Source organism: Mastigoproctus giganteus, chromosome 6, assembly GCF_048544385.1.
Source record: "Mastigoproctus giganteus isolate SK-2022 chromosome 6, ASM4854438v1, whole genome shotgun sequence".
NCBI classification, from domain to species: Eukaryota; Metazoa; Arthropoda; class Arachnida; order Uropygi; family Thelyphonidae; genus Mastigoproctus; species Mastigoproctus giganteus.
The window spans coordinates 119089398-119114579 of NC_143580.1; the positions used below are offsets into that span (position 1 = coordinate 119089398).

Below are 25182 nucleotides of genomic sequence, written 5' to 3' on the forward strand. Positions count from 1 at the left end.
TCGAGACACTCTCTGCACCTGGCATACACAAAGACATCCTTCTTGGCTAGATCATGTTCTGTTCTGTTCCAGAGAGTTCTGCAAACATTTCACAAGTTGCACATTTTTTTAAGGCTGTGATGCATTGGAGTCACAGCACTCCTGCCACTTTGTGCCCATTGCCTTTCTGCTCTAGTCTAGGTCATGATATTGTCAATACAACACTATCTAATAGAATCCTAAATGCAATGATGCACATTACGCTATATAATTTTATGATAAAGCTACCTAGTTAACACAATTAAAAATTTGAATTCCCTACCACCCTCTATACAAAAACAATTGCTGCAAGATTCGAACGAAAAAACGGTTTTATGTATATTAAGTAGTAATCAACAAAAACTCTTATCTAAATTAAAAAGAATAATAACCAGCGTAACTAGAACTATAAGGCTGCTTATAAAATACAATATAAAATAACAAATAACGTTTTTTCGGAGCATGTAATTCACAGCTTTAATTTTTAAAGAGAGTCAGCACCCTCTTTAGGGCTAAATAAGAACTTAATAACCCCAGGTGCTCACATCTGGTTAGTATGGGCTTGCATACCCAGGGTCCTCAGCTGGATGTCATCATTCTTCTCTTTCTTGGTGATTCCCTTCTACTTCTCTCTCTCTCTCTCTCTCTCTCAGTGTAATTCAGAAATTTTTTTTTGTCTGGTGCAGCATAATCCTCAGGCTTTCTTGCACCATATGGCTAATTATAATAATAATAATTCTGTCTATTGTAGCAAGTGGGTAACCAATGTTTAAGAATCTGCTGGTTTATATTTGTATTTCTGAGCCCGAAGCAAATTCTGTCGTTGAATATTCATAAGCATTGAGAAATTTTCGATTTTTTAATTGTTTTCGTTTTAATTTCTGGAGAGTATCATACGGAAGTGTTCTACATATCATATTGAGGTAAACTTCTCTTATTCTTTTATAACTATTATTTACAGTGTTATCGTCTTAAAAATAATTCTGACATGACCTATCGGGCAGATTGGGCCCATATAATAGTGTCCTGTTGGCTCTCATTTAGAACACTGTAAGTGATTTCATCAAGGTAAATCCTATCAGTAATGTTTCTATAAACGGAACTCCAAAGATCAGAGTTTCCAGCATACTCCACGAAAGACTGCCATGTTCGACGTTTAAACATCTTGATCTTTGTGGAATATTCCTTTCCCAACTTAATGTAATTCCTTTTCAACTCGGCCACAACATTAGCATTGGCTACCCTTCAAGAGTGCTGAAAGTTCTTCCTTGCAAACCCTTTTCTTAAGATCAGTTAAGATGGGATCCCACTATGGAATAGATCTGACAGGTTTCCTCTTCTTCCTCATTGAAGCTCTACTAGCCTCTTGAAGTATTTCTGTTATCATGTTAACTTTCTGTGAAGCAGAAATAAATCCCCAATCATTAATTTCATTAATACGATTCTCCACCAAATTATCAAAAATTTCCCATTTAACAGCCTTAGTAGTAAACCTGTCAATATCCAGCCAGGTCCTGGGAGTGCCAGTCACACAGTAATTATATGAGATGCCCCAATGGTCACTGGTCACAATAGCATTATGGACCCTCCAGTTTGTAATCTTATTCAAAGCTGCTTCAGAGCAGAAGGTAACATCAATATATGACTCACCACATACAGAGGAGTAGGTCGCAAGCTGCTGAGGGTCATTCACAACTTTCCACCTCAAGGAAGAAAGGAACTCCTCTAGATCATGATCTCTGTTATCAGAGGCCCCAGTCCCCCAGAGTATGGAGCGAGAATTAGTGTCTGCAGCTACCACTATGAGTTTTCCTCTCAACAGCACCTCAACTCTCTCTAAATATATTGAATGTATGGTTCTATAATATCACTAAATTTGAAGTAAAGGGACACCAAATACACGGACCACTTGGTGTCATCACCTCGCAGTACTTTCCATACTTGTTACTTAATGAAGCGATCACAGTAATCACCAATTTTCTGTTGATGACTACAATTGCCACCATCAGAGTGCCCCCACAATTAAGATCCTATATGTACCTGGATATCCCCTCACCCTACCGAGAAAAGAGTAAGGCTCCTGAAGCATAATTATGTCAAACAACCTCTCCTCTGCCACCTTACTTAATTGCAAGGCAACATCTTCTGACTGCTGAGCATTAATCTGTAGTATCTTTAATAAAAATCCATTATTGTTATGATTCATAATTGATACATTTTTTATTAAATTCTAAAGCCCTTAAATATTCAGGGTGCATTTTATCAATTGCTGAATGCTCAGTGGCAGCATTATTTTTCCGCCAACAATTAATGCACCTGCTCTGCTCCGACCTTTGTGAGCAACTCTTAAAAGAATGTCCTTTACCAGAACAATGAGCACAAAAAACATCATTCTTACAGAGTTTTGCTACATGCCCGAAGGCCATGCATTTGTAACACTTTGTGACTAAAACAATATCCCTGGTGCGGTGGAAATCCCAATTAATATAAATCCGACCTCTATTTAACAATAACTTGTGAAGATGACTGGAAAGTTCTATTATCCAGTTGGTCGTGGGCTTATTTCTAATTTTGTTAATTATTAAAACAATAACATTTTGTAACACTTGCTGCTTACTAAGGTCATTCTCCTGCAAATTTCTTTGCTACAATTGTTCAATAAATATACTTTTGTCTACATCCTGACTTACATCATTAACTAAAAGTTTGGGGTTTGACCTCTTAGGTTGTTCAAGTTTCAAAGCTCTAACACTTCTTATAGCTCTAACACTTCTTATCTTAATTCAGATAACATTGGCTGTACCAATTTAAACAGTTCTCTTTTCTTGTCCTCACTAGTCTTATAATAATCACTCTTGGTAGTGACAACTGCCACTTTGGATTGCTTTAAATCTCCTCCTTGATCTTTAGAAACAACACTAGCATAAGATCTGGACATATCTTGACTTCCTTTCCCCATTTATTTTCCCTCTAACTTTGTCTCTAATACTTTATTTTCAATTTGAAGTTCCATTAATGAAAACTCCATCATCATCATCAGCCATTTTCAATCCACTGCAGGATGAAGGCCTCTCCAGCAACTTTCCAGTTCTTTCTGTTTTGAGCACTGGCCATCCATTTACTACTCAAAAACTCATGAATTTCATCTATCCATCTCCGCCTTTGTCTTCCAGGTTTTCTTCTAGCTCCTCTTGGGTACCATTCTGTTATTTTCTTAGTCCATCTGTCATCATGTCTTCGAGCTATGTGTCCTGCCCAAGACCATTTTAGTTCTTTAGTTTTGATAAGAATGTCCTTTACTTGAGTTTGCTGCCTAATCCATGTGTTTCTCTTCTTATCTAACAGTCTGATTCCCAATATAATTCTTTCCATTCTTCGCTGTGTAGTTCTTAGCTTCTCTTCCATTCTTTTGGTGAGTGCCCAAGTTTCACTTCCATAAGTCATGGTGGGGAGTATACATTGATTCATTATTTTACGTTTCAGACAAACTGGGATATTGCTCTTCAGTATGTGACTATATTTCCTGAATGCTATCCATCCAAAATTTATTCTTCTCTTGACTTCCAGCCATTTATCATTATTACAGCTGATAACTTGTCCCAGATAAGTATATGACTCCACCTTTTCAATTACTGCTCCTTCAATCATTATTTCCCTTTCCGTGGCATACTTGTTCATCATTACTTTTGTTTTAGCCATATTCATCTTTAGTCCAAAATCCTTACTAACTGTGCATAACTGATTAAGATTTTCCTCTAATTCTTTGGGATCATGGCTTATGACCACAATGTCATCTGCAAATCGTAAATGGTTTAGGTACTCTCCGTTCACATTGACTCCTTTCTGCGACCAGTCTAACCTTCTGAAAGCTTCCTCAAGGGCAGCAGTAAACAGCTTCGGAGATATTGTGTCTCCTTGTCGAACTCCTTTCTCGATTTTAAATTTGCTACTGTCTTTGTCTAGTCTAATAAAGGATGTAGCACTCTCATATATTTTCTTCAAAATCATAATATATGGAGTATCTATGCCTTGTCTTTCCAGTGCCCGAAACATTGCCTTATGCTGTATGGAGTCATATGCCTTTTCATAATCCACAAATGCCAGGCATAATGGTGTTTTATATTCATTTGCTTTCTCCATTAGCTGTGATATTACGTGAAGGTGGTCCATAGTTGAGAATCCTGTCCTAAAGCCAGCTTGCTCTTTCGGTTGATTCTCATCAAGTATTCTTTCTAATCTGTTAGTAATGACCCTTGTGAACAACTTGTAGATATGGGATAACAAGCTAATTGGTCTATAATTTCCAATTTCTGATTTATCTCCTTTCTTATGCAGCAAAACTATGATTGCATTATTCCACTGCTTAGGCATTACACGTTTTCTAATGCACTTTGTGAAGAGCCTTGCCAGTTTTTGTGTTATGTCTCTTCCTCCCAATTTTAACAACCCTACAGTAACTTCATCTTCCCCCGGGGCTTTTCGATTCTTCATTTTCTTCAATGCATGTTCTACCTCATCAGGAAGAATATCGGGTATGTCATATGTGTTGCTGCTTTGCAATCCATCTTCCCCACTGCTCCATACTGTGAAAACTCCATACTGTCCCACAAATCTAGGACTTGAGCAGTTACGATTCCAGGAATGTTATAATCCCCTCTTAATAACAGTTGTCTTAATTTTTTTCATTCCAAACAGGTCTAATTCAATTTCATCTGAACTTTCAATTTCAATCTCAACTTTATCTTCATCTCTTGGTCTCTTCATGGGCCTAGGTTGACCTAGACTTGCACTTTTTTTCCCTATTATCTGAATTAATGGGAGGGGGTCTCATTAAAAACTTGCTGCATATCTGCATTCTAAATATCCATAAATTCTAGTTCAACTGAACACTCCTTCAACTCTATATTCTTAACTTTAGTCCTACTCTTACCAGTTCCAACTCCAACCCACTCACCCCTCCTGATTTCCTAACTTTCTTCTTTTTAGAAGTTGAATCTTTCCCTTCCTCTTTCAGAGATACTTCTACTACACTATTTTCTAGAGAAACCTTGGTTAGAGCCTTTTCTGCTGCTGTGAACAAAATATCCTTATCAATCGACTCAGTCTCTTCTTCTTCAGATAATTTAGCCACTGATTGTTTTAAACTCTGGTCAACTAAAATACTCTCATCATTATCACTTACACCTTGATCTCTACTAGATCTGTCACAAGGTATGTATAAATAAAAATATAATAATAAAAAATAAAAAAAAACAGAATTAGCTAATAAGCAACTAATCCAAAACTGTTTACAATATCTACAAGTTAGTAATGAACCCAAATATCCAGACACATCAAGCTAATACTAATAATAAGAATATAATGCACTAAAATATAAAATAATTCCTTAAAATTTACGTAAAAGTACATTAATAAATAATAACAAAATGCACAAAAAATAAAACTCAAACTCATGTCAGATCTCACAAAAAAACCAAAGAACAGGGGGAAATTAACCTGCCCTACCAATATCACAATATATATAAAAAAAAAATTAATTCAATCAAATATACCTTGAAATATAAATAATCCTCACTTCCAATATCAAATGCAAAACTGAAGTGTTTCTGAGAAATATATATATTTTTTTCCTTTTTTTTTTTTTTTTATTTCTCCAAAACAGCTGAAGCCTTACAGAGGAGTAAATCTTCAACTTTCCTGAAGCACAACACATCAAGAATGAAGCACAAAATGACGACCGCTAAAAGATTGCTACTTCTAATACAATAGCAGCCATTATAAACACACACACACACACACTATAAAACACCAAAACCTATATAGAATGGAGCAGAGACAAAGATTGGAAAGACTGTGGGAAGAATAGCAAATTTTTGCTCTTTCTGGATAACTGCAGCTTTCATTGCCAATTTAATGGCCTATGTGCATTCACTGTTGATTACTTGTCACCTAATAATATGACAACCTTTCTTCAACTTCTTGATTAAGGTGTAATCGAAAAGCTTTTGATGGATGCTATTGAACAAAATTCGGCTGTGAGCAATTTGTTTTAGCATGGAATGCAGCTAATGCAACAAATGAAGCTTCACATGCTTTTCCTCTATTGGTCGTGAAGAACAATCCAATAATAGCGAAGAAATTTTTGAGGATATTAGTCATCGCCTACATTTTGTGTTTCAGGATATGTACAAATGAAAAGAAAACTCATTGTGAATGTAATAATAGTAGTAGTTAATAGTGGAAAATGATGCAAGGAAGCAAACTTATTTAGTATCAGCTAAAAAAAAAAAAAAAAAAAAATGCTTCTCCCATCCATTATTTCTTCTTTGAATTATTCAAATCATCCACTTCCATAACAACAGACAGAAGCCTGTTCCACCAGTCAACCACCACTGGCTGAAGACAAACTTCTGCACATCTACCTTGCAACCATCCTTTCTCAACTTAAATTTAACCTCCCCCATGTATAGTCTCAGCAGGAGGAAGAATGTCATTCACATTCAGCTTGTCTTCACCATGTCTGTCTGTATGATTGTTTAACCCCAGGGGCTCACATCTGATGAGTATGGGCCTGGCACACCCAGGGTCCTGAGCTGGACATCATCATTCTTCTATTCTTGATGATTCTCTCTCTCTCTCTCTCTCTCTCTCTCTCTCTCTCACACACACACACACACACACACACACACACACACACACACACACACACACACACACACACACACACACACACACACACACACACACACACACAGGGTAACTCAGAATTATTATTATTTTTTTTTTTTGTGGTGCAGCAAAAGCCTCAGGCTTCCTTGCACCATGTAGCTAATAATAATAATATAATATAATATACTCAATCCATTCTAAGCCTTAAACAATCAGATCACCATGCAGGTGCCTAGTCTCTAGAAGCTGCAATTTACAGAATGAAAGCCTTTCTAGGTAAGAGTACCCTTTTGTTCTCTTCATCAATCTGGTTGCCCTTCTCTGCACCTGTTCCAGCAAATCTACCTTCTTCCTAAAGTGAGGCTCGAGACCTATATACAATACTCAAGATGTGGCCTAACCATGGCCTTGTACAAAGGGATAAATACCTCCTTATCCTCCTAGCAAAGTTTCTGTATATCATTGACAATACCCCATGAGCTGTTCTGGCCACATGTCTGCACTGTTCAAAGAATTTCATATCTGACTGCACAGTTACCCCTAGGTCTTTTTCATTTTCCACTACCCTGAGTGTAATACCACACATTTAATGTTACTCTTGGATTACTGATCCCCATATGCATTACCTTGCATTTGTCAATATTAAACTTCACTGCCATTTCTCAACTTATTGACCCAATTTTCCTAGATCTTGTTGCAGTAGTTCACCCTGATTACTGTCGCTAGCCAACCTTTGTATCATCTGCAAACGTTGACATTAAGCCTGATATACTTTCATCAATAATGGTACCTGAAATTTGTAATGATTAAGAAGTGGAACCTATTGTCATTGAGCAAGAAGGATTAGAACCTGAATTAGAAATCTTAATTTTTCATGAAGGATTAGAACTTGTACGTTATTTATTTTTATTTTTTTTTTAAAGCACAGTTTAATTGGGATAGAAATTAACTACCACTATTATGCTCCTTCATAATTCTCTTTTAAAACTTGCTCTACCACTGAAACCGCACATTCTGACAGATTAATTTAAAGTCTGATACCAATCACACTGTCTGTTTATACCCTGATATATATGTACACATATACATAAATATTGTTCATATGTACAGTAATTAGTGTCTTCTTCTTTATCTTCGCCTTCTTCCCACGTTTATATGGGGTAGGTGTTTCCATCTTTAATTCTTTCCTTCCTATCCTGGGCTTCCTCTCTCCTCCATCCTCTCTCTTTTAAATCCTCTGCCACCTTGTCCTTCCATCTTAGCTTAGGTCTCCCCCCCTCTTCCTTATCACCTCCAACTTAACTTAACTGTGCTTCTTATCATTTCTTATCCTGTCCTTCCTTGTCACACCACACATCCATCTTAGCATCCTCATCTCCGCCACTTCCATCTTCTTCTCCTGGGCCCTTGTATTCACCCATGTCTCAGCACTGTACATCAATGCAAGTCTAACCACAGTTTTATACAATCATCCCTTCATTCTGCAACTTACTTTCTTATCACACAGCACCCCACTCATCTTTCTCCAGTTCAACCATCCACGTTGCACTCTGTGCTGTATTTCTGCACTCAATCCTCCATTCCTCTCAATGTTCGATCCAAGATACTTAAATTTTGAAACTGATGGGAGTTCCCCCCCTGCAATTTTATAGAACTCTCATCTTCTGTATTCAATGCCATATATTCTGTCTTTGTTCTGCTTATCCTCATGCCTCTCTCTTCCAATTTCTTCTCTACCTTTCCTTGGGATGGTTCACACAGTACAATATCGTCCACAACACATCCATTACCAGATCAAACAGATGGATGGGCTGAGAGCTGATCCCTGGTGCAGTCCAACTACTACAGAGAACCCCTCAGTCATACCTACACTACTCTTAACCTGAGTCACCGCTTCCTCGTACATTTCCTTCACAAGCCTTACGTACTTCTCTGATGCACCTGTTCACCCTTCTCCCTCGTGCATCTCCATACCTCTTGTCTGAGTACTCTATCATATGCTTTTTCTATGTCTGTGAACACCATGTGCAACTCTACTTGCATCTCCCTGTACCTTTCCATCACTTGCCTTAAAGCAAAGATTGCATCTGTTGTTCCTTTCTGGCATGAAACCGAACTTTTCCTCTCCTGTTTCCGTCTCCTGCCTTATCCTTCCTTCTACAATTCTTTCATTAACTTTATTCCTCTGTAGTTCCCACATTCCTGCACATCACCCTTTCCTTTATAGATTGGCACACAAGTATACTTTCCCTCCACTCATCTGGTATCCTCTCCTGCTGCCACAGTTTTTCCATAAGGTCCCATAAGATATCGATCCCTTCTTCGCCCATACTTCTCCATACCTCTACTGGTATCTGATCAGCACCTACTGCTTTCCCCCTCTTCATTTTTATGAGTGCACTTTCCACTTCTTTCCTGCTTATGCCTTTCACTACTCTTTCATTTGTCTCTCCATTCTCGTATAATGCTCTTGGGTTTTCCTCATTTAATAACTTCTTAAAATAGTCTTTCCACCTTTCCTTAACCTTCTCATGGTCCTGTATCACCACTCCCCTCTCATCTTTTATCTGTTTTATTGATGAGAAGTCCTTTGATGCCTTGTCAGCACTTTGGCTATTCTCATCGACTGCCTATCCCCATGGCCCAAGTGAATTCGAGGTCAAGTGTTCAAAGTGCGAATATATAGCGATCTTTCCCAGCCATAAAAGTTCATTTTAAGTTATATCGTTTTTTACTAGCAGTTCATTTATAATCCAGTTCTATACTTTAAAAATCACAAGTAAGAACAAGAAAGGAAATTCACCTTTCTTTTTCATTACATATATTACTTTATTTTACTAACCAACTAACTTATCTAACCGCTTGGCCTCCTTGCGGCACTGCTTCTGTCTCCCCGTGGTGGGGCCTGAAACTTGGGAGGGAGAGTCAACCCCCCAGGGCAAAAGGGAGCCTAACATGGACTATGACAATTACTCAGAGCTTGAGCAGCCTAGGCGTTCATCCAGTACTATCAGCAATGCTGATCATGAAATTTCTCACGATGTAACAAAGTCTAAACGACGTACAGACACAGACCAACAGGAATGCCCATCATTCCTTATCTTACATAGTCTGTCGGACAAATCTATGAGCACTCTCTCACCATTTCTTATACAGAAATATTTGTGACGGGCTCTCCAAAATGGTGAGAAGGCTCAGATCTGTAGACCTCTTGGTAGAAACAGTGAGTCGTGCACATTCTGAGAGACGTTGAAACTAATGATATTTGGTGGACTACCCATTCAAGTCGCTCCTCATGCAACATTAAATACTTCCAAGGGAGTAATTGCAGAATACGATCTGATAAATGTAACAGAAAATGAACTGGCCCAAGAACTCAAACATCAAAAAGTGGTACAAGAGAAACGCATCATGATCAGGAAAGATGGAGATCTTGTTCCCACCCGCAACATCATCCTGACATTTGGAACAGCTATCTTATCATCCAATGTCAAAGCCGGCTATCTCAACTGCCGAGTACAACCCTTTATCCCGAATCCTATAAGATGCTACAAGTGCCAAAAATTTGGTCATGCGCAAATTGCTTGTCGAGGAGATCCAGTCTGTCCAAACTGTGGGTCAAAAGAACATTCACAAACAGACTGTGACACCAAAACACCTCACTGTCCGAATTGCAAAGGCGTGCATCCAGCCTACCCCAAATCATGCAACCTCTGGAAAATTGAGAAAAAAATCCAGAAGTACAGGGTAGAACGAAAAGTCGCATACCAAGAGGCAAGAAAGCAAATTATGCTCAACGCACCTAAGAACACATATGCAGCAGCAATGCAAAAATATCAAACAACAGCAACACAAACTGAAGTATCAGTTCCCCCAACCATATCAATTGCAGATTGAGCCCGATCTATACTGTCACCATCGATGAAACAGACTCCAAAAGAGCAAAAGGTACTAGATAGCGCCAACAACACCCCTGTCACAGCCCCACCAGCTACCCCACATAGACCATCAGATATTTTAAAATCAAAAACCGACTCAGTTCCAAATAGGAAGACGAACAATATCACTTCAGTAAATATGGACACTGATAACAATACTGACCCAAATGAACCTATCCTAGACCTTCACGCAGAAGATGACATGGATACTGGATGCCCAACCTTTCCAAGAAGAGAGAAAATGAAACTCGATCGCCACAAACAGCCTGGGAATAAAAAATACTCAGAATCTTCCTCAAGTAACAAAACCAAATAATGCACCAAATCATACGGTGGAACTCTAGAGGAATTCGCAGTAACCATTGATGACATCCACGAGTTAATTCATCGTTACCATCCCGTAGGCATCTGCATACAAGAGACAAATTTAACACGGCATGTGTCACTCTCAGTTAAAAATTATGCACCCTTTAGGAAAGACAGAACTGCTACAAATAATGCTCACGGAGGGGGTAGCCATATTCATAGACTCACGAGTACCTTGCAGATTCATTCCTTTACAAACCTCCATCGAAGCTGTTGCAACACGTATAGTGATTGGTATTACTTTGACAATTGTCTCTATCTACCTATCGCCCAATCACTCCTATACCAACCATGAACTGGAAGATCTTATTCAGCAGTTGCCAACCCCTGTTTATTGGGCGACTTCAATGGACACCATCCATTGTGGGGTTCTCCCAATGCAGATGGATGAGGACAACTTATCGAACAGCTTGCTGACAGACAAAATCTGACTATACTAAATACTGGCTTGCCAACTTACACCCATCTCTCTACGGGTAGAACTTCTGCAATAGACCTTTCCACATGCTCTCCGATCCTCTTCCCTAGTATTGAGTGGGCGACCCTCGACAACCCGCCAAATTGTGATCACTTTCCGCTAATATGTAAGATTCAAACAGGACATTCCATAATTTCCCAAAACTACGTAAAATGGAAATTTCCCAGAGTAGATTGGGCAAAATTCACTTCCCAAATACTTTGCAGTGTCCTTTGATGAAGAGATCATCGAAACCTGGCCTATTGACACAGCTACCGATCACATCACGAGGCAAATATTGGCTGCTGCATGCACTGCGATTCCACAATCACAGTCAACAACCCATAGAACCATAAACTATTGGTGGAACGAACAGTGCAAAGGTGCAAAAAAAGAAAAAAACCAAGCATGAAATCTGTTTCGAAAACATCCCACCACCACCAATCTTATAAACTACAAGAGACTCAGAGCCAAGGCCCGTCCCATTAGAAAGAAAGCTAAAAGAGAATCTTGGATTCGATTTTCGAGCTCAATTAATAAAAATACTGATTCAAGAATAATAAGGCGGAAAATAAAACAACTAAATGGCAAAGTTACCCCATTATCCTTCCCACTTCTCAACTGGAATGGGCAGGATCTTTCTTCTCCTACAGATATAACGGATGCCCTAGGGACTGTTTTTTCCCAGTTATCTGCCTCAACAGCATATGATAAATCATTCCAGAAGATCAAAGTATTAGCTGAAAAGTCCAAACTGAACTTCAGACCTACGAGTAAATGTTCTTTACCATATAATCAGCCACTTACAATGCTTGAACTTCAAGAAGTCATATCTACCTCAAAAAACAGTGCTGCAGGTCCCGATGGAATATACTACATAATGCTCCAACACTTAGATAAAGAATCGATCTCTTCACTGCTCACATTTTTCAATCGCAACTTTCTTGAACATTGTTTCCCCAGTTCCTGGCATCACTCCTATATAATAGCAGTTCCCAAACCAGGAAAAGATCATTTCATTCCTGAAAACTGTAGACCTATTTCTCTCACCAGCTGCTTAAGTAAAACCTTGGAAAAAATAATTCACCGTCAACTTACTTGGTTTCTTGACTCTAAAAATATAATTTCTGACAATTAATTTGGTTTCAGGAAAAATCGATCAGCCCTGGATCTCATGGTCAAAGCGGAAACAAACATCAGGAATGCATTCATTCGAAATGAGCATCTCGTCATGGTATGCCTTGATGTAGGAAAAGCCTTTGACACCACATGGCATTTTGGTATCCTGAGAGATCTGCATTCCCTTGACCTGAGAGGCCACTTACCATATTTCATATTGAATTTCCTTCAGCACAGATCCTTTCAAGTCGGATACCGACAAGTTCTCTCTCAAACATATATACAAGAAGAAGGGGTCCCACAAGGCTCTGTGCTCAGTGCCACCTTATTTGCAATAAGAATAAATCACATGGCTAAAAATATTCCAAGCACTGTGAATTCATACCTCTATGCCGATGATCTCACTGTTTCTTGCAGTTGGCAAAACATCACCTTCATTGAGCAGCAGCTCCAAATTTCAATTAATCATATTCAGTTATGGATGGCACAGAATGGGTATCGACTCTCTTGTTAAATCTAAAGTAGTACACTTTTGTAACAAATGGAAGATGCATCCAGATCCAGGGGTACACTTAACAAACCAGCCTATCTCAGTTGTGAACAGCATTCATCTGCTTGGTCTGACTTTCGATAGTAAGTTGAACTTCATAGAGCACGTTAAATATCTAAAGACGTCTTGCCAGAAAAAAATGAACATACTCAGAGTCATTTCTTCTACATCATGGGGGTGCAGATCGGTACACGTTACTTCATTTGTATAGAGCCCTAATCAGATCTCACCTTGACTGACTATGGTGCCCCGGTGTACGATTCTGCTAGGGAAAGCATGCTAGCATGACTTGCACCAATTCAACACTCTGCCCTGAGGATTTCTATAGGCGCTTATAGAACTTCACCAGATCAAAATCTTTATATTGATGCTCATGAACTTCCTCTAAGCCTCCCGAGAAAGATGTTACTTCTTAACTATATAACTAAAATCCAAAGTCTACCTACCCATCCCATTAGGCCGATACTTAATACCCCCAGTTCAAAACGTTCTATAGAAATAAACCTAGGGCAGTTCAACCTTTTGCTCTCAGAGCTCAAGCATTATCGCAAACTTGGAATGTACATACTGATAAAGTTCTTCAAGATTTAAATAGTACGGAACCCCCATGGATGTCTATTAAACCACTCTGTGACAGTTATTTTCTAAACTGCGGAAAGCACTCTCTTGCAAATGTCAATATACAACAACTCCATATTGCCCACACAAAATTATCTGCATTTTTCAAAAATATACACTGACGGATCAAAATCTGAGAGTGGAGTGGGTGCATCAGCCATTTTTCTTCATAAAACCTGCTCCGTATCACTTCCCAATGAATGCAGCAGCTATACAGCTGAATTATACGTCATCAAACTTGCAGTAGAAAATATCCTCCATTTGTCCATCCATAAAAGCATGATATATATACGGACTCCCATAGTGCGATTATAGGTTTACAGAACAATTCTTCTCAAACACATCCTTTAATAAAGCTCATAAAATCCAAACTGATGCATCTTCAAGAACTCCAGTGAGTGGCCATTTTCTGCTGGATCCCAGGCCATGCTGGGATACCAGGAAATGAATGTGTGGACTATGCCGCTAAACATCCATCCAACAGAGAATTATCACAGTATTACGTTCCGTATCTTGACTACAAAAGTAACATTCGAAGAATGTGTAAAGAACAATGGAGAATTCAATGGCAAGCCCAAACGCATAATAAACTCCGCCAAATAGAACATGAACCGCAACCGTGGACCTCCAGTTTCCGTATAAACAGGAGGGAGGAAGTAATCTTAACCAGAGTGCGAATTGGCCACAGTCATCTTACCCACCTTTATCTCCCCACAGGTAATGATCCTCCACAATGCACACTATTCAACTGCCCACTTACAATGAAGCATATTCTTGTTGAGTGTACTTTATACACCACTGCCCACCAAGTTTCTTTTAGCTTTCTGCCAAACCTTAAAGAACCCTTGACACTCTGTCACATCATAGGTAACGAGGCTGATCTGCTGGAGTTCTTTCACTTTACGAAAAAGATAGAATTATATGATCGTTTTTGAGCAATGCCATTACAGTCACCATGCATATGTAACATTCATAACGGTGATAGGTGCAATATGGCCTAAGTAGCCCTTGCACCAAAAAAAAAAACAACAACAGCTTATCCCCATCTTTCCTTTCCAGTTCCCCACAGGCCTCGTCCACTGCCTTTGCTATTGCCACAACCCTTTTTGCCTCCTTTTTTGATAATTTATATGCTTCTTTATCTTCCTGACTACCTGTTAAATCCCATCTTTTCTTCATCTCCTTTTGTTTTATCACAGATTGCACTTTCTCATTCCACAACCCAGCCTCCTTTCCCTCCGGAGACCCCCTTTCCTGATGTTTTTCCCAACAACTCTTCTCCAACTTTCTTTATGAAACTACTATTTAACTTCCACCACTCTTGCACCTCTTCTGGTAACTTTATTCCTTTTAGCACCTTTTCCCTAAACTCCTTTCTCAAACCCTCCTCTTTCAATGTCCACCATTTTATCCTTTTCTCCCTTTGTCTTGAATATTTCCTACTTTTGTCCACTGTAACCTCTCAATCGACCACAAGCAATCTATGTTGTGCAGACACTTTCTCCATTTATCTCCTTGCTCTTCCTCATTTCCTTTAGGTGCCTCCTACGGCACATGATATAGTCAATCTGGCTTATCCTTTCCCCACTCTTGTACGTTATCAGCTGGCTTTCTTTGTTTTCGAAGTAGGTGTTAACTACTACTATCCTCTCCCCTTCTTCATTTCTTTTCCCAATACTCCACCTTCCATACACTCTTCCTTCCTCTCTTGCTTCTTCCTAAATGTCCATTTAAATCGCCTCCGGAAATCACCCTCTCTTTCTCAGGTATTGCCATGACCACTTGATCCATTTCCATCCAAAAACCGTCCTTTTCTTCTTCCCCACATCCTACTTGCTGGGCATACGCACATACTATTGTGGTCAAGTGTCCACCCACCTCCAGTTTTACACTCATAATCCTATCGCTCTTCTGTTAACCTCACACACTTCATCCTTTAACTCCTTATCAACTACAATACCTACTCCATTTCTTCCTCTCTCATCCACTCTCCTAAAGAATAACTTGTACCCTTTACCGAGCTCTTTTGCTTTATTTCCCTTCCACCTTGTTTCTTGTTGGCATAGGATCTTCACTCTTCTTCTTTGTATCAAATCCACAATCTCTACTCTTTCCATTCATCATCCCGATGTTCAGTGTTCCTATTCTAACACTTTTCATCCTCTTCTTCTTCTTCTCTAGCTGAACTAACTTCTTTAACTGAACATGTCCTTTGTTCGGTAGCCCTGACCCTTTTCTCACAGTTTCCGGGCGACGTGACTGTGCATCGCTTATGGGGTATGCCCTAGCTGTTCCACATCCATTTTCCGTCATTCTATTATTTTCTTCAGTTTTGGCATAGTTTTTATGCCCGGATGCCCTTACTGACGCCAACCCTCACCATTTATCTTGCCTTGGGACCAGCACCTACTGAGGCTGGCTTGCCCCCCTCGGTGGATGGTCTAATTAGTGTACTTACATAATTTGCAAATTAATCTTACTGCACCTTACAATCAGTGCAAACTGTAAAAATCTACATTTTCTTGTTCAGTACCATAGGTACATATTCTAAATTATATTTTACTATATTGTATTAATAAGATTGCATTAAATGTTGAAACATTACTTTGTTCCTTTGCTAATTTTATGAACTATCAATATAACATCTTTTCGATATAATGATCATTTTTCTCATTCCCCTTAGGGGTTGCTATAAACACTTTAGATGTATATGTTTATTTATTTATTGAGTAAATATTATACCTTTGTTTAAATCAATAATATTGTGCATAGTGTAAATATTGTATAGCATATACTATTTTATTTTGTGAAAAAATCATTTTAAATATAGAGAGCACACTTAACTTTCATATAAAGATAGTACCATCCTGCCTTCTCATTGGTTAGGGATGGGGAACTCAGACATTATCATTTAACTACTATTATACAGATGTCTGTAGCTAAGAGGTCACAAAACAGTTTTTAAAAATAAAATAGCATTATTGGCATGGATAAGCATAAGCTCAGGCAGTGCCTAGTAACACAAGGTTGTTAAAATGAATAAATGAATGCTATTTGGTGACCATGGATTAAATATGGATTCACTACTATGATTCAGAGACAAAATAATACTCTATGAAGTAGCATCATATAGATTCTCACCACAGTAAAGTTTTTAGCATATATGTTGCTACCTGCAGCTACCAAGGCTGTTGATACCCTAAGAAAATAGTTTTTTTTTCAAATATTAGTGGTATTCAAAAATGTTATGATCTACCTTGGAAAGAAATTCTTTTATTCAGTGCATTCACCTGTGTGGGCTACACACTTGAAGCAACATTGTCTTTTCTAAACTGCTTATGTAGAACACAGTATGGTGGTCCTCTAACTACTTCTTAACCATAATATCATTATTTGTCTCCAAATGTCATTATTTCATATGTTTTCTCAGTGCAGGAAACAAGTGATAGCCTAAAGGGCTTTATTTGGTTAACAGAGTGGATTTAAGAATGCTTTATAACTTAAATAATTGTTTGTTTGTTTCTGTATTTATTCAAACCATGTGACTCAGAGCATTATCACACAGGAAGAGAATTCTTCTGAAAAGGTCCCCCACAGCATTGCCATAATTGCTAATGAAAATTCAATAGCAAGGAAGAATAGTAATCATTAAATATCACCTCTACTTTATTTAAAAAATCTGATGATTGCCATAAAGATCTTTCCTGAAAAATTTCTTCCCTATAAAGATGGAGATATTTATTGATTATCTTGAAAAAACAATTCATTTCAGGTGATTATTATTCTTACTTGCTACTAAAATTTCATGAGAAATTAAAGGCCAAATGTTGTGGGTTGTTCTTCTGACGGATCCTCTTCCTGCCTGACCTTGCATCAAGAAAACATTTGAAAGAGTGATGCTTGGTGGCAAATAAAAGTACCATTCTGTTCTAGAAATGGCAAGATAATCACCACCAGATCAAGTTCTACATAAGCAGTGTAGGAAAAGAAAGTGACTATTACTTTGAATGTGTAGCCTTCAGAGGTGAATGCATTGAATTAAAGGTGAACCATTTCATGATTGCTTAATATTCTTTATACAATATGCCATAATATTTTCAAATACAAGGTATGATATTTTTATTAACTGTAAAAATTTCATTTTTTCAGTGTTAACTGTGATAATTTGTTTCTCTAAAATAAAATATTTATACAAGAAAAAAACTGAATTAGCTAAAAAAGTATTATTTGTTTACATAGATCAATATACGGCCTTATAACGAAACCTCGTGACTTCGCTTCCTATCTTTTGGCTATATTCATCATAAATCTTCTATTATATGTAGCCTTTTATATCATCATGAAGGTGAGTTTAATTTAAGTGGGTGCTACTTTCTTTTGGTCAAGTTTTTAAGGAGTACATAGTTTCATAATTACAGAATTTCAAAGATATTCTATCTGGAATACTAAAAATACATGATAAATAAAATTTTTTGTTACAAAATACAGAGATTTGTCAAGCGAAAATATTTGCAATATGGAAACCATCATCATCCAACAGAATTTCTTAATTTGATGCTAATCACATTTAATGAAATTTATTTTTTTCTGTTTTTGTCACTCTGTATGGATTGTTTCTATAAATGTTTCTTTTAAGATATTACCTTAAGAAGTAATCACAGAAGATTAGATCTGGAGATTATAATGGATAAAACTATTCATAACAAAAACATTCATGAAATTAATTTGAGTGAACCAATTCATGAAGGTATTTTTTAAAGAAATCTGAAACAGCATTTGATGTATGTGGTTGAACCCTGCTTCATTGGAAAAATATCTCTGTGAAGTAATCACCTATGCTTTGTTGAAACAAGGGGAATTGTACTACAACTTTCAGATAACAGTATTCTCTCAACTGGCATGGTCCATTAATTTCTCCATCTGAAACAGTGCACTATACTATGCATTTTTGTGGAGATGTAATGGTTCCATAAATTTATGAAGATTTTCTGTGTCTCACACACTGCATAACACAACAGTATTTGGATGTGCACAGGTAATTGAAAAACTTAATACATGCGTAATTCAAAAAGCTTTAATATAAAAAAAGAACCAATCACTGTGATTAGGGTTTTTTCCAATTCCATAGCAATTGGAACTTTACTATACACATCATACAAATAAGTTTTCAGCCTATTCCTAATTTCTTTGACATGCCCAAAGCCTTCATGCTTGAATCTTTCCTTACTTTCATATTTTCTCCTTCTTTTGTATGCTCCTCCTCATCTTTTTGCACTACCTTGGTCTTTGTTTTTTTCCAGAGTTGTTATCAGCCCTAGAATTTCTCTTCTTGGTATCACTAGGACTTTGAGAATTCTGCAGAAGGTTAGAAAAAGAGAGGAGGACCTAAATCTTTGGGAGGGAGGGGTCCTCAGCAAAGTCTTGCCGGAAAACAATTCCATCTCAGTCAATTCTTGAACTTGCACTAGAATCTCACTCGTTATTTCCTCCCTTTTATCGTCTCTAACATCTGACATTGCGGCAGCCAATTCTTCCTCACTGATTGTGTCCTCTTGCCCCAAAGCACCTGAGGAACCTTCCATTGTATAAATAAAACTCTAAATATATTTACAATTAAAAGAAGGAAAATCCCAATTCAGAGAGACAGCTACTATTTTCAGTATACAATTCAAAGTTCGAGAGGCCTGGCTCACAGCTTTTCTGAATGAATTACTGAAACACTTCCAAATTCTATTAGAAAAGATTAAAACCATCCACGCCCAAGTAAAATGAGTTATGGTCCTAAGAGCTGAAATCTCAACGGCACAGGAATAGGGCTAGTAATTTTACCTCTGTTCCAGTCAATTAAATTAACAGCCCATCTGGCCAACTGGGGAATCTCCCTGACTGCCCACCCAAGACTATGATGAAGTAGGGCCAGCTGTACTGGTTCTGGCAAAAATAAAAAATATCAACAGCAAGAAAAAAGAAAAGTAAATTTTAACAAACTCACAAATCAAATTTTTTAAATCACTCAGATATCTCACTGTACTGTGTACCCCAGAACAGCCCCTGAGCATTTAAAATGTTCGAAGCATAAAAATATATATTTTCACCACATAAATTAATTAGGTCACTATTTGAAAAAATTAAAATAGTGAGCCATTTCAAATAAGAACATTTTGTTTCAAAATAAACAGTATTTTTGTGTGTAAAAATGGTCAACTGCCATGTGATTAGCCATGGGATAGCTGATTATACATAATGTACCATCCTTTCAACCATTTCTATGTGTCATGGAGTGCTACTGATCAGTTGCTACATGTGTGCTTATCACTTGCCATTCTGTTGACCTCTGGCTTCATGGCTGGCATTTTTAAGTCATAAGAGTTGTGTAATGTCATTTATTTTGATATCTTTTCCAATAAATTAGTAATGTGATTTAAAAATTAAAAAAAAAAAAAAACAGTTTATGGAGGAAAGGTTTCAGTTTCACTTTTGTAATCATCTTTAAAAAGAGATATACAGTATATACATACAAACCAAAACGTTCAGTTTTCACAACTTTGTCAAAATTAAAATCAGAAGTTACTATATTGTCATTTACCACTCCTCTCTATTGTTACTTCAACTTTCATTCTAATATTCTTCATATATCTCCCTTTGTGATTTTTACAATCTACCTTTCAGTACACCTCATTAGTCTGCACTTCCCTCCCACTCTTGGGTTTTTCCCCCCCCATTCCACAGTGCCTGCTTTTTAGTTCTTCAGAGTGGTATGCACTTTCCTTATCCTTATAAACATCCATAATTTTTCTGTTTGGCTAATTAATGGAATCTTGAATTTAATATAATGAATTTGGTATGATATTGTATACCACATTTCTAAATGTTAAAAATATTTTTGTGAAGGTTGAGTTTGTAATGATGATGCATTAATAACAAAATATTGTTATAGGTTGAAGCTCCAGATAGTGTGAGGAAATCAGTTAGGGACAAACTTTTCTGTTGTCTAAAAATAAACAGCTATACTGAATCCAAATTTATGCACTTAAATATTCTGACAGCATCTAAAGTAATAGTATCAAAACTAACAATATCACATTTCATATTGTCTTGCAAAATAGAACTCACTTTGATAGTTTAAATAATACTTCTGTTTGAATATATTTGCAGCTTCGTCATAAAGAACGTATCTTGGCAATTCCCATGACTTATATAATTTTATCTGGCATCACATGGACAGCTGCTCTATATTTTTTCCTTCAGAAAAATACAACATGGCAGGTGTGTTTTATTAAATGAATATTTAATAAAATATTCATTATACTAAATTATATTATATTTTATATGTTCTAGCATTATATAAAATCACAAGCATTATATAAAATCATTGTATAAATCGTTTTAATATTTTCATAATATATCTTAATGCTATTGTAATATTTTCTAATATATATCCTAATATTTCCTATGCCATAAGGTCCGAGTGGCATTTCTCCTGTTGTTAAAACTTCTCCTGTTCTGAATCATCTTGACACACTTTTTTATTATTCCTTGTTTTCTTAGTTAAGGTAAAGAAAAGAGACTTCTTTCCTATTGCCGGCAGCTTCTTCCTATGTGCTTGGTAAACAGAGAATATATGTTATCTGTCAGTGTTTCCCCTTATGTGCTGAATCATCAGCATTCTGATACCCATGACAGCAAAATGCAAACCGTGGTGGTAAATGAAGAATGCAGGTGCTATCTCAGCTGCATAACATCAGCTCATTCATACAGAATGAATCTAGAACTGGCCATTTTGCAAATTTACTCCACTGTGTCTTAATGAACTTGTAAGCAGCCTATGTTGGTGATGTGTTTCTAGGTTTTACCAGTGTCTTAAGAGGATACCTATTATTTGTTTCTGTATGCAGGGTTGTTCAGAAATTTCTAAACAGTACATGACTTATTTTTTCTTTTTTTTTTTTTTTTACAAATTAGAGCTGTTTTGTGTGTGAAAGTCAGGTATTCTTCTTTCTTGCTATTGGAGCTACCATGTTTCACCATAATTTTTGCAGCCTGTTACACTTGATAGTAACAGCAAACTGAAGTGCCAAATATTTACCAATGGCATAAGAGCATAATCAGCTTTTAACTTTTTTCTATGCAGAGCAGCCACTCAGCCATTATTAAAATTTCACAAGCATTAAGTGACCTTTTTATTTCAATTGGATCTGTTTTACATGAGAAAGTTAGGTTGGTTCTTTATCTGCACATGCTACTGCTGCTTTCTTACCCAATTTTTACACCACACTATTTGTCAGCTATAGCAAAATGATTGCAATTAAGAGTGACATTTTTTTCTCAACCACCTAAGTGAAAACCTAATTTTTATGATGGTGGTAAAAATTTGACACATCAGTTTTTCCAATACCATTGAGAACAATGAGCTGCAAAAATTTAAGGGGCTCCTCCGTAGCCAGATGGGCAGGAGCAGCAGTGCATAACACATGCTTCTTGATTAGACTGAGGTTCGAGCCCATGACCACCAAATACAGAGGATGCGGAAAGGTCAGGGAATGACCACCACATATCCCCAGAGCAATATGGCCTTAGTTGCTAATGCTCCTAAAAACCAAAAAAAAACAAACAAAACAAAAATTTAACATGAAAGCCATAACACCTTCCAGTAAAGGCAGTTCCATTGGCAAGAATTGAAGCATAACTCACTTTCACATGTAAAACAACTCTCATTTAAAAAAAAAAAAAAAAACCGATAGTCATTAGCATCAACAAATATCAAGTATTGTGGACTCGCTTGATATTGTATTTCAGATAACAAGAACTCACTTAATTATTTTGGGGTTAGGGAATTTCTGCTATCGGTTATATATAAAAGTACTCTCCACTAATAACGTTAGTCTACTAAGAGCAGTGTCCATTGATTACCACTCTCTGGCTTCTCCCACTCAACCATCCTTTATCCATTGTAGCAACTTGCCACAGCCATAGTCAGATCTATATTGGTGATCATTCCTTTTCCTCTTGTATATCAATGATCTTCTTCCACTGACTGGAAATCCAAATGCAAGTAACAGATGATAAATTGATTGGTACATCGGCATAACAAACTATAACATCATAGATTTAAGTGATTATTATTATTGTTGTTGCTCTTATATTATTTCTCCCTGATTGGGGGATTCCACTCTGCGGAATTCCACGGGTACTGCTACCAAGTACACAGGGTGGTTGGAAATGTCTGGTGTTACTGTTGGTCGAGGAAATCTCTGACTATCCTACAGGTATTCAGGATTACAACTTTCTGGAGTTCCTTGTAGGTGTTCTCTGGGAGACCTATTGCTGCTATGTAGAGTCTTTGGTACCATACCGGTGGTTGACATGATGATCGGGATGATTGATACTTCTTGCATATGCCACATCTCCTTGACCTCATCTCTCAAGTTCGTGTACTTCCTAATTTTTTCCTCATGGGTTTTCTGGACATTGCTAGTGTTTGGCACCATTATATCAATCAGGTAGGTAGCCTTTTCCATCTTGTCCACAAGGGTTATGTCCAGTCTGTTGTGCAAGATCGTCTTATCCGTTATTATGGCACGGTCCCAGTACAGTTTGTGGGTTTGGGTCTCTAGTAATGCCTAGGGTTCATACTTGTAGTGTGGTACACTTTCTTTGGTCAACTGATATTTCCTCGCTAGCTTCTGATGTATTATCCTGGCTACCTGGTTGTGTCTATGAGTGTACTCACTCTGGGTGATCACCTTGCAACCAGCGGTGATCTGTTGGATCGTTTCTGAGACCAGGTGGCATCGTCAACATGTGTCATCTGACATTCCGGGTTCCTTTGAATTTGTATATTCTGTAGTTTCTGGTGTTAATTACCTGGTCTTGGATGGCCAGCATGAATCCTTCAGTCTCGGAGAAGAGCGTCCCGCTTGTGAGCCATGCATTGGAAGTAGTTATCGATGTGATCTTGATGGAGGTCATTGTAGTGTCTGCCATGGAGTGTCTTCTTTGCCCATCTTTCTAACTTCATTTCTCGTACCGTCTGGGCAGGAGGGGGTTCCTCGCTTAGGTTGAGTGGGGTATACCACTTATCTATCTTCCTTATGGCCTGGCGGAGTGGTGCTGTGTTGTTCTCAAAGTAATCCTTCAGGTTAACTATCGCTGTTTTCTGTTGCTCTATCAGATCTATCAAGCTCCTTCCTCCCTCTTTCTGAGCTATTGTTAGTCTCTCCACTGCTGACTTCGGGTGGTGTTGGCGGCTCTTGGTCATCGTTGTCCTTTTTTTTTTTTTATGTGAACCCCCAAACACAAGAGGTATTAGAACCTATAGTACTTAGTACCATGCTTGGGTTGGAGGTTGAGAAGATGAAAGAAGATATTTGTTGACATTGGACTTGAACTTCTGTAGATTGTAATTTTCAGGAAATATGTATGAAGGAAGGTTGTTCCAGAAAACGGCAGTTGAATGAATAAATGAGGAAAATGAAAAGTTGGTTCTGTGGGTTTGAAGTTGAACAGTAAATTGATGTTGGCTGGTGATGGCACGTGTTCGAACTGTTTTGAAAGAGAGAGCGGGAATTATAGAAGCCAATTCAGAAGAACAGTGCCCATGGAAGTATCTGTAGAAGAGGCATGCAGCAGAAACAGTACGTCTATGAGAAAGCGAGTGGAGAGACTCTGTTAGAGATGAATTATTAATTAACCTAACTGCCCTCTTCTGAATGGAATCAAGAAGCCTGAGAGAGGTTTTGGGGGCACCACCCCAGATGTGGGAACAATATTCCATGGCAGGGCGGATTTGCGATTTATACAGAGTGAGCAGCTGTTTGGAAGAAAAAGTTACACCGAGAGCAAAAGAGAAAACCAAGTTTTTTAGATGCAGAGGAAGCAATATTTGTAATGTGCTTGTGCCAAGAGAGATTAGAAGTCAGGGTAATCCCCAAGAGAGATATCATTTTGCCTAGAAATCGGAGTGTCACTAAAGATAAGCATAGGAGCAGAAGAATCCTTTTTGCGAGATATAAGACAAGACTGAGTTTTAGAAGGGTTGAAATCAACTAAGTTGTTTTTGCCTTACTGGAGAATTACCTGAAGATCGGAGTTTAAGGAATTGGTAGCAGATTTTCGAGATGTTGAAGCTGATTGATCAGGACAAAGTTTCTCAAAATGGAAAGTGGAATGCAATATGCTATCATTGGCAAAACTATGGATAGGATTTCCAGTCAATGGAAGAAGGTCATTAATATACAAGAGGAAAAGAGTGGGGTAAAGAACTGAACCTTGGGGGACACCGGCATTAGTGGAGAAGTTAGAAGGCAGAGAGCCATCTACCATCACCCTCAGTGAACGATCAGAGAAAAAACTGGATAACCAATTACTAAAAACAGTTGGCAAACCATAAGATGGAAGCTTGTTAAGAAGACCTTTATGCCAAACACGATCAAAAGCCTTTGAGATGT

General features: G+C 37.7%; 1 protein-coding gene across 1 annotated transcript in view; it reads left to right on the forward strand.

The window, feature by feature from the left end:
* The window catches only part of LOC150084535 (SID1 transmembrane family member 1-like), a 222965-nt gene that overhangs the window by 151881 nt on the left and 45902 nt on the right, over nucleotides 1-25182 (forward strand). The window contains exons 8-9 of the mRNA XM_090376278.1: nucleotides 17975-18080; nucleotides 20891-21001. Coding sequence (XP_090232404.1) covers nucleotides 17975-18080; nucleotides 20891-21001 — 217 coding nt within the window. The remainder of the gene's footprint in view (nucleotides 1-17974; nucleotides 18081-20890; nucleotides 21002-25182) is intronic.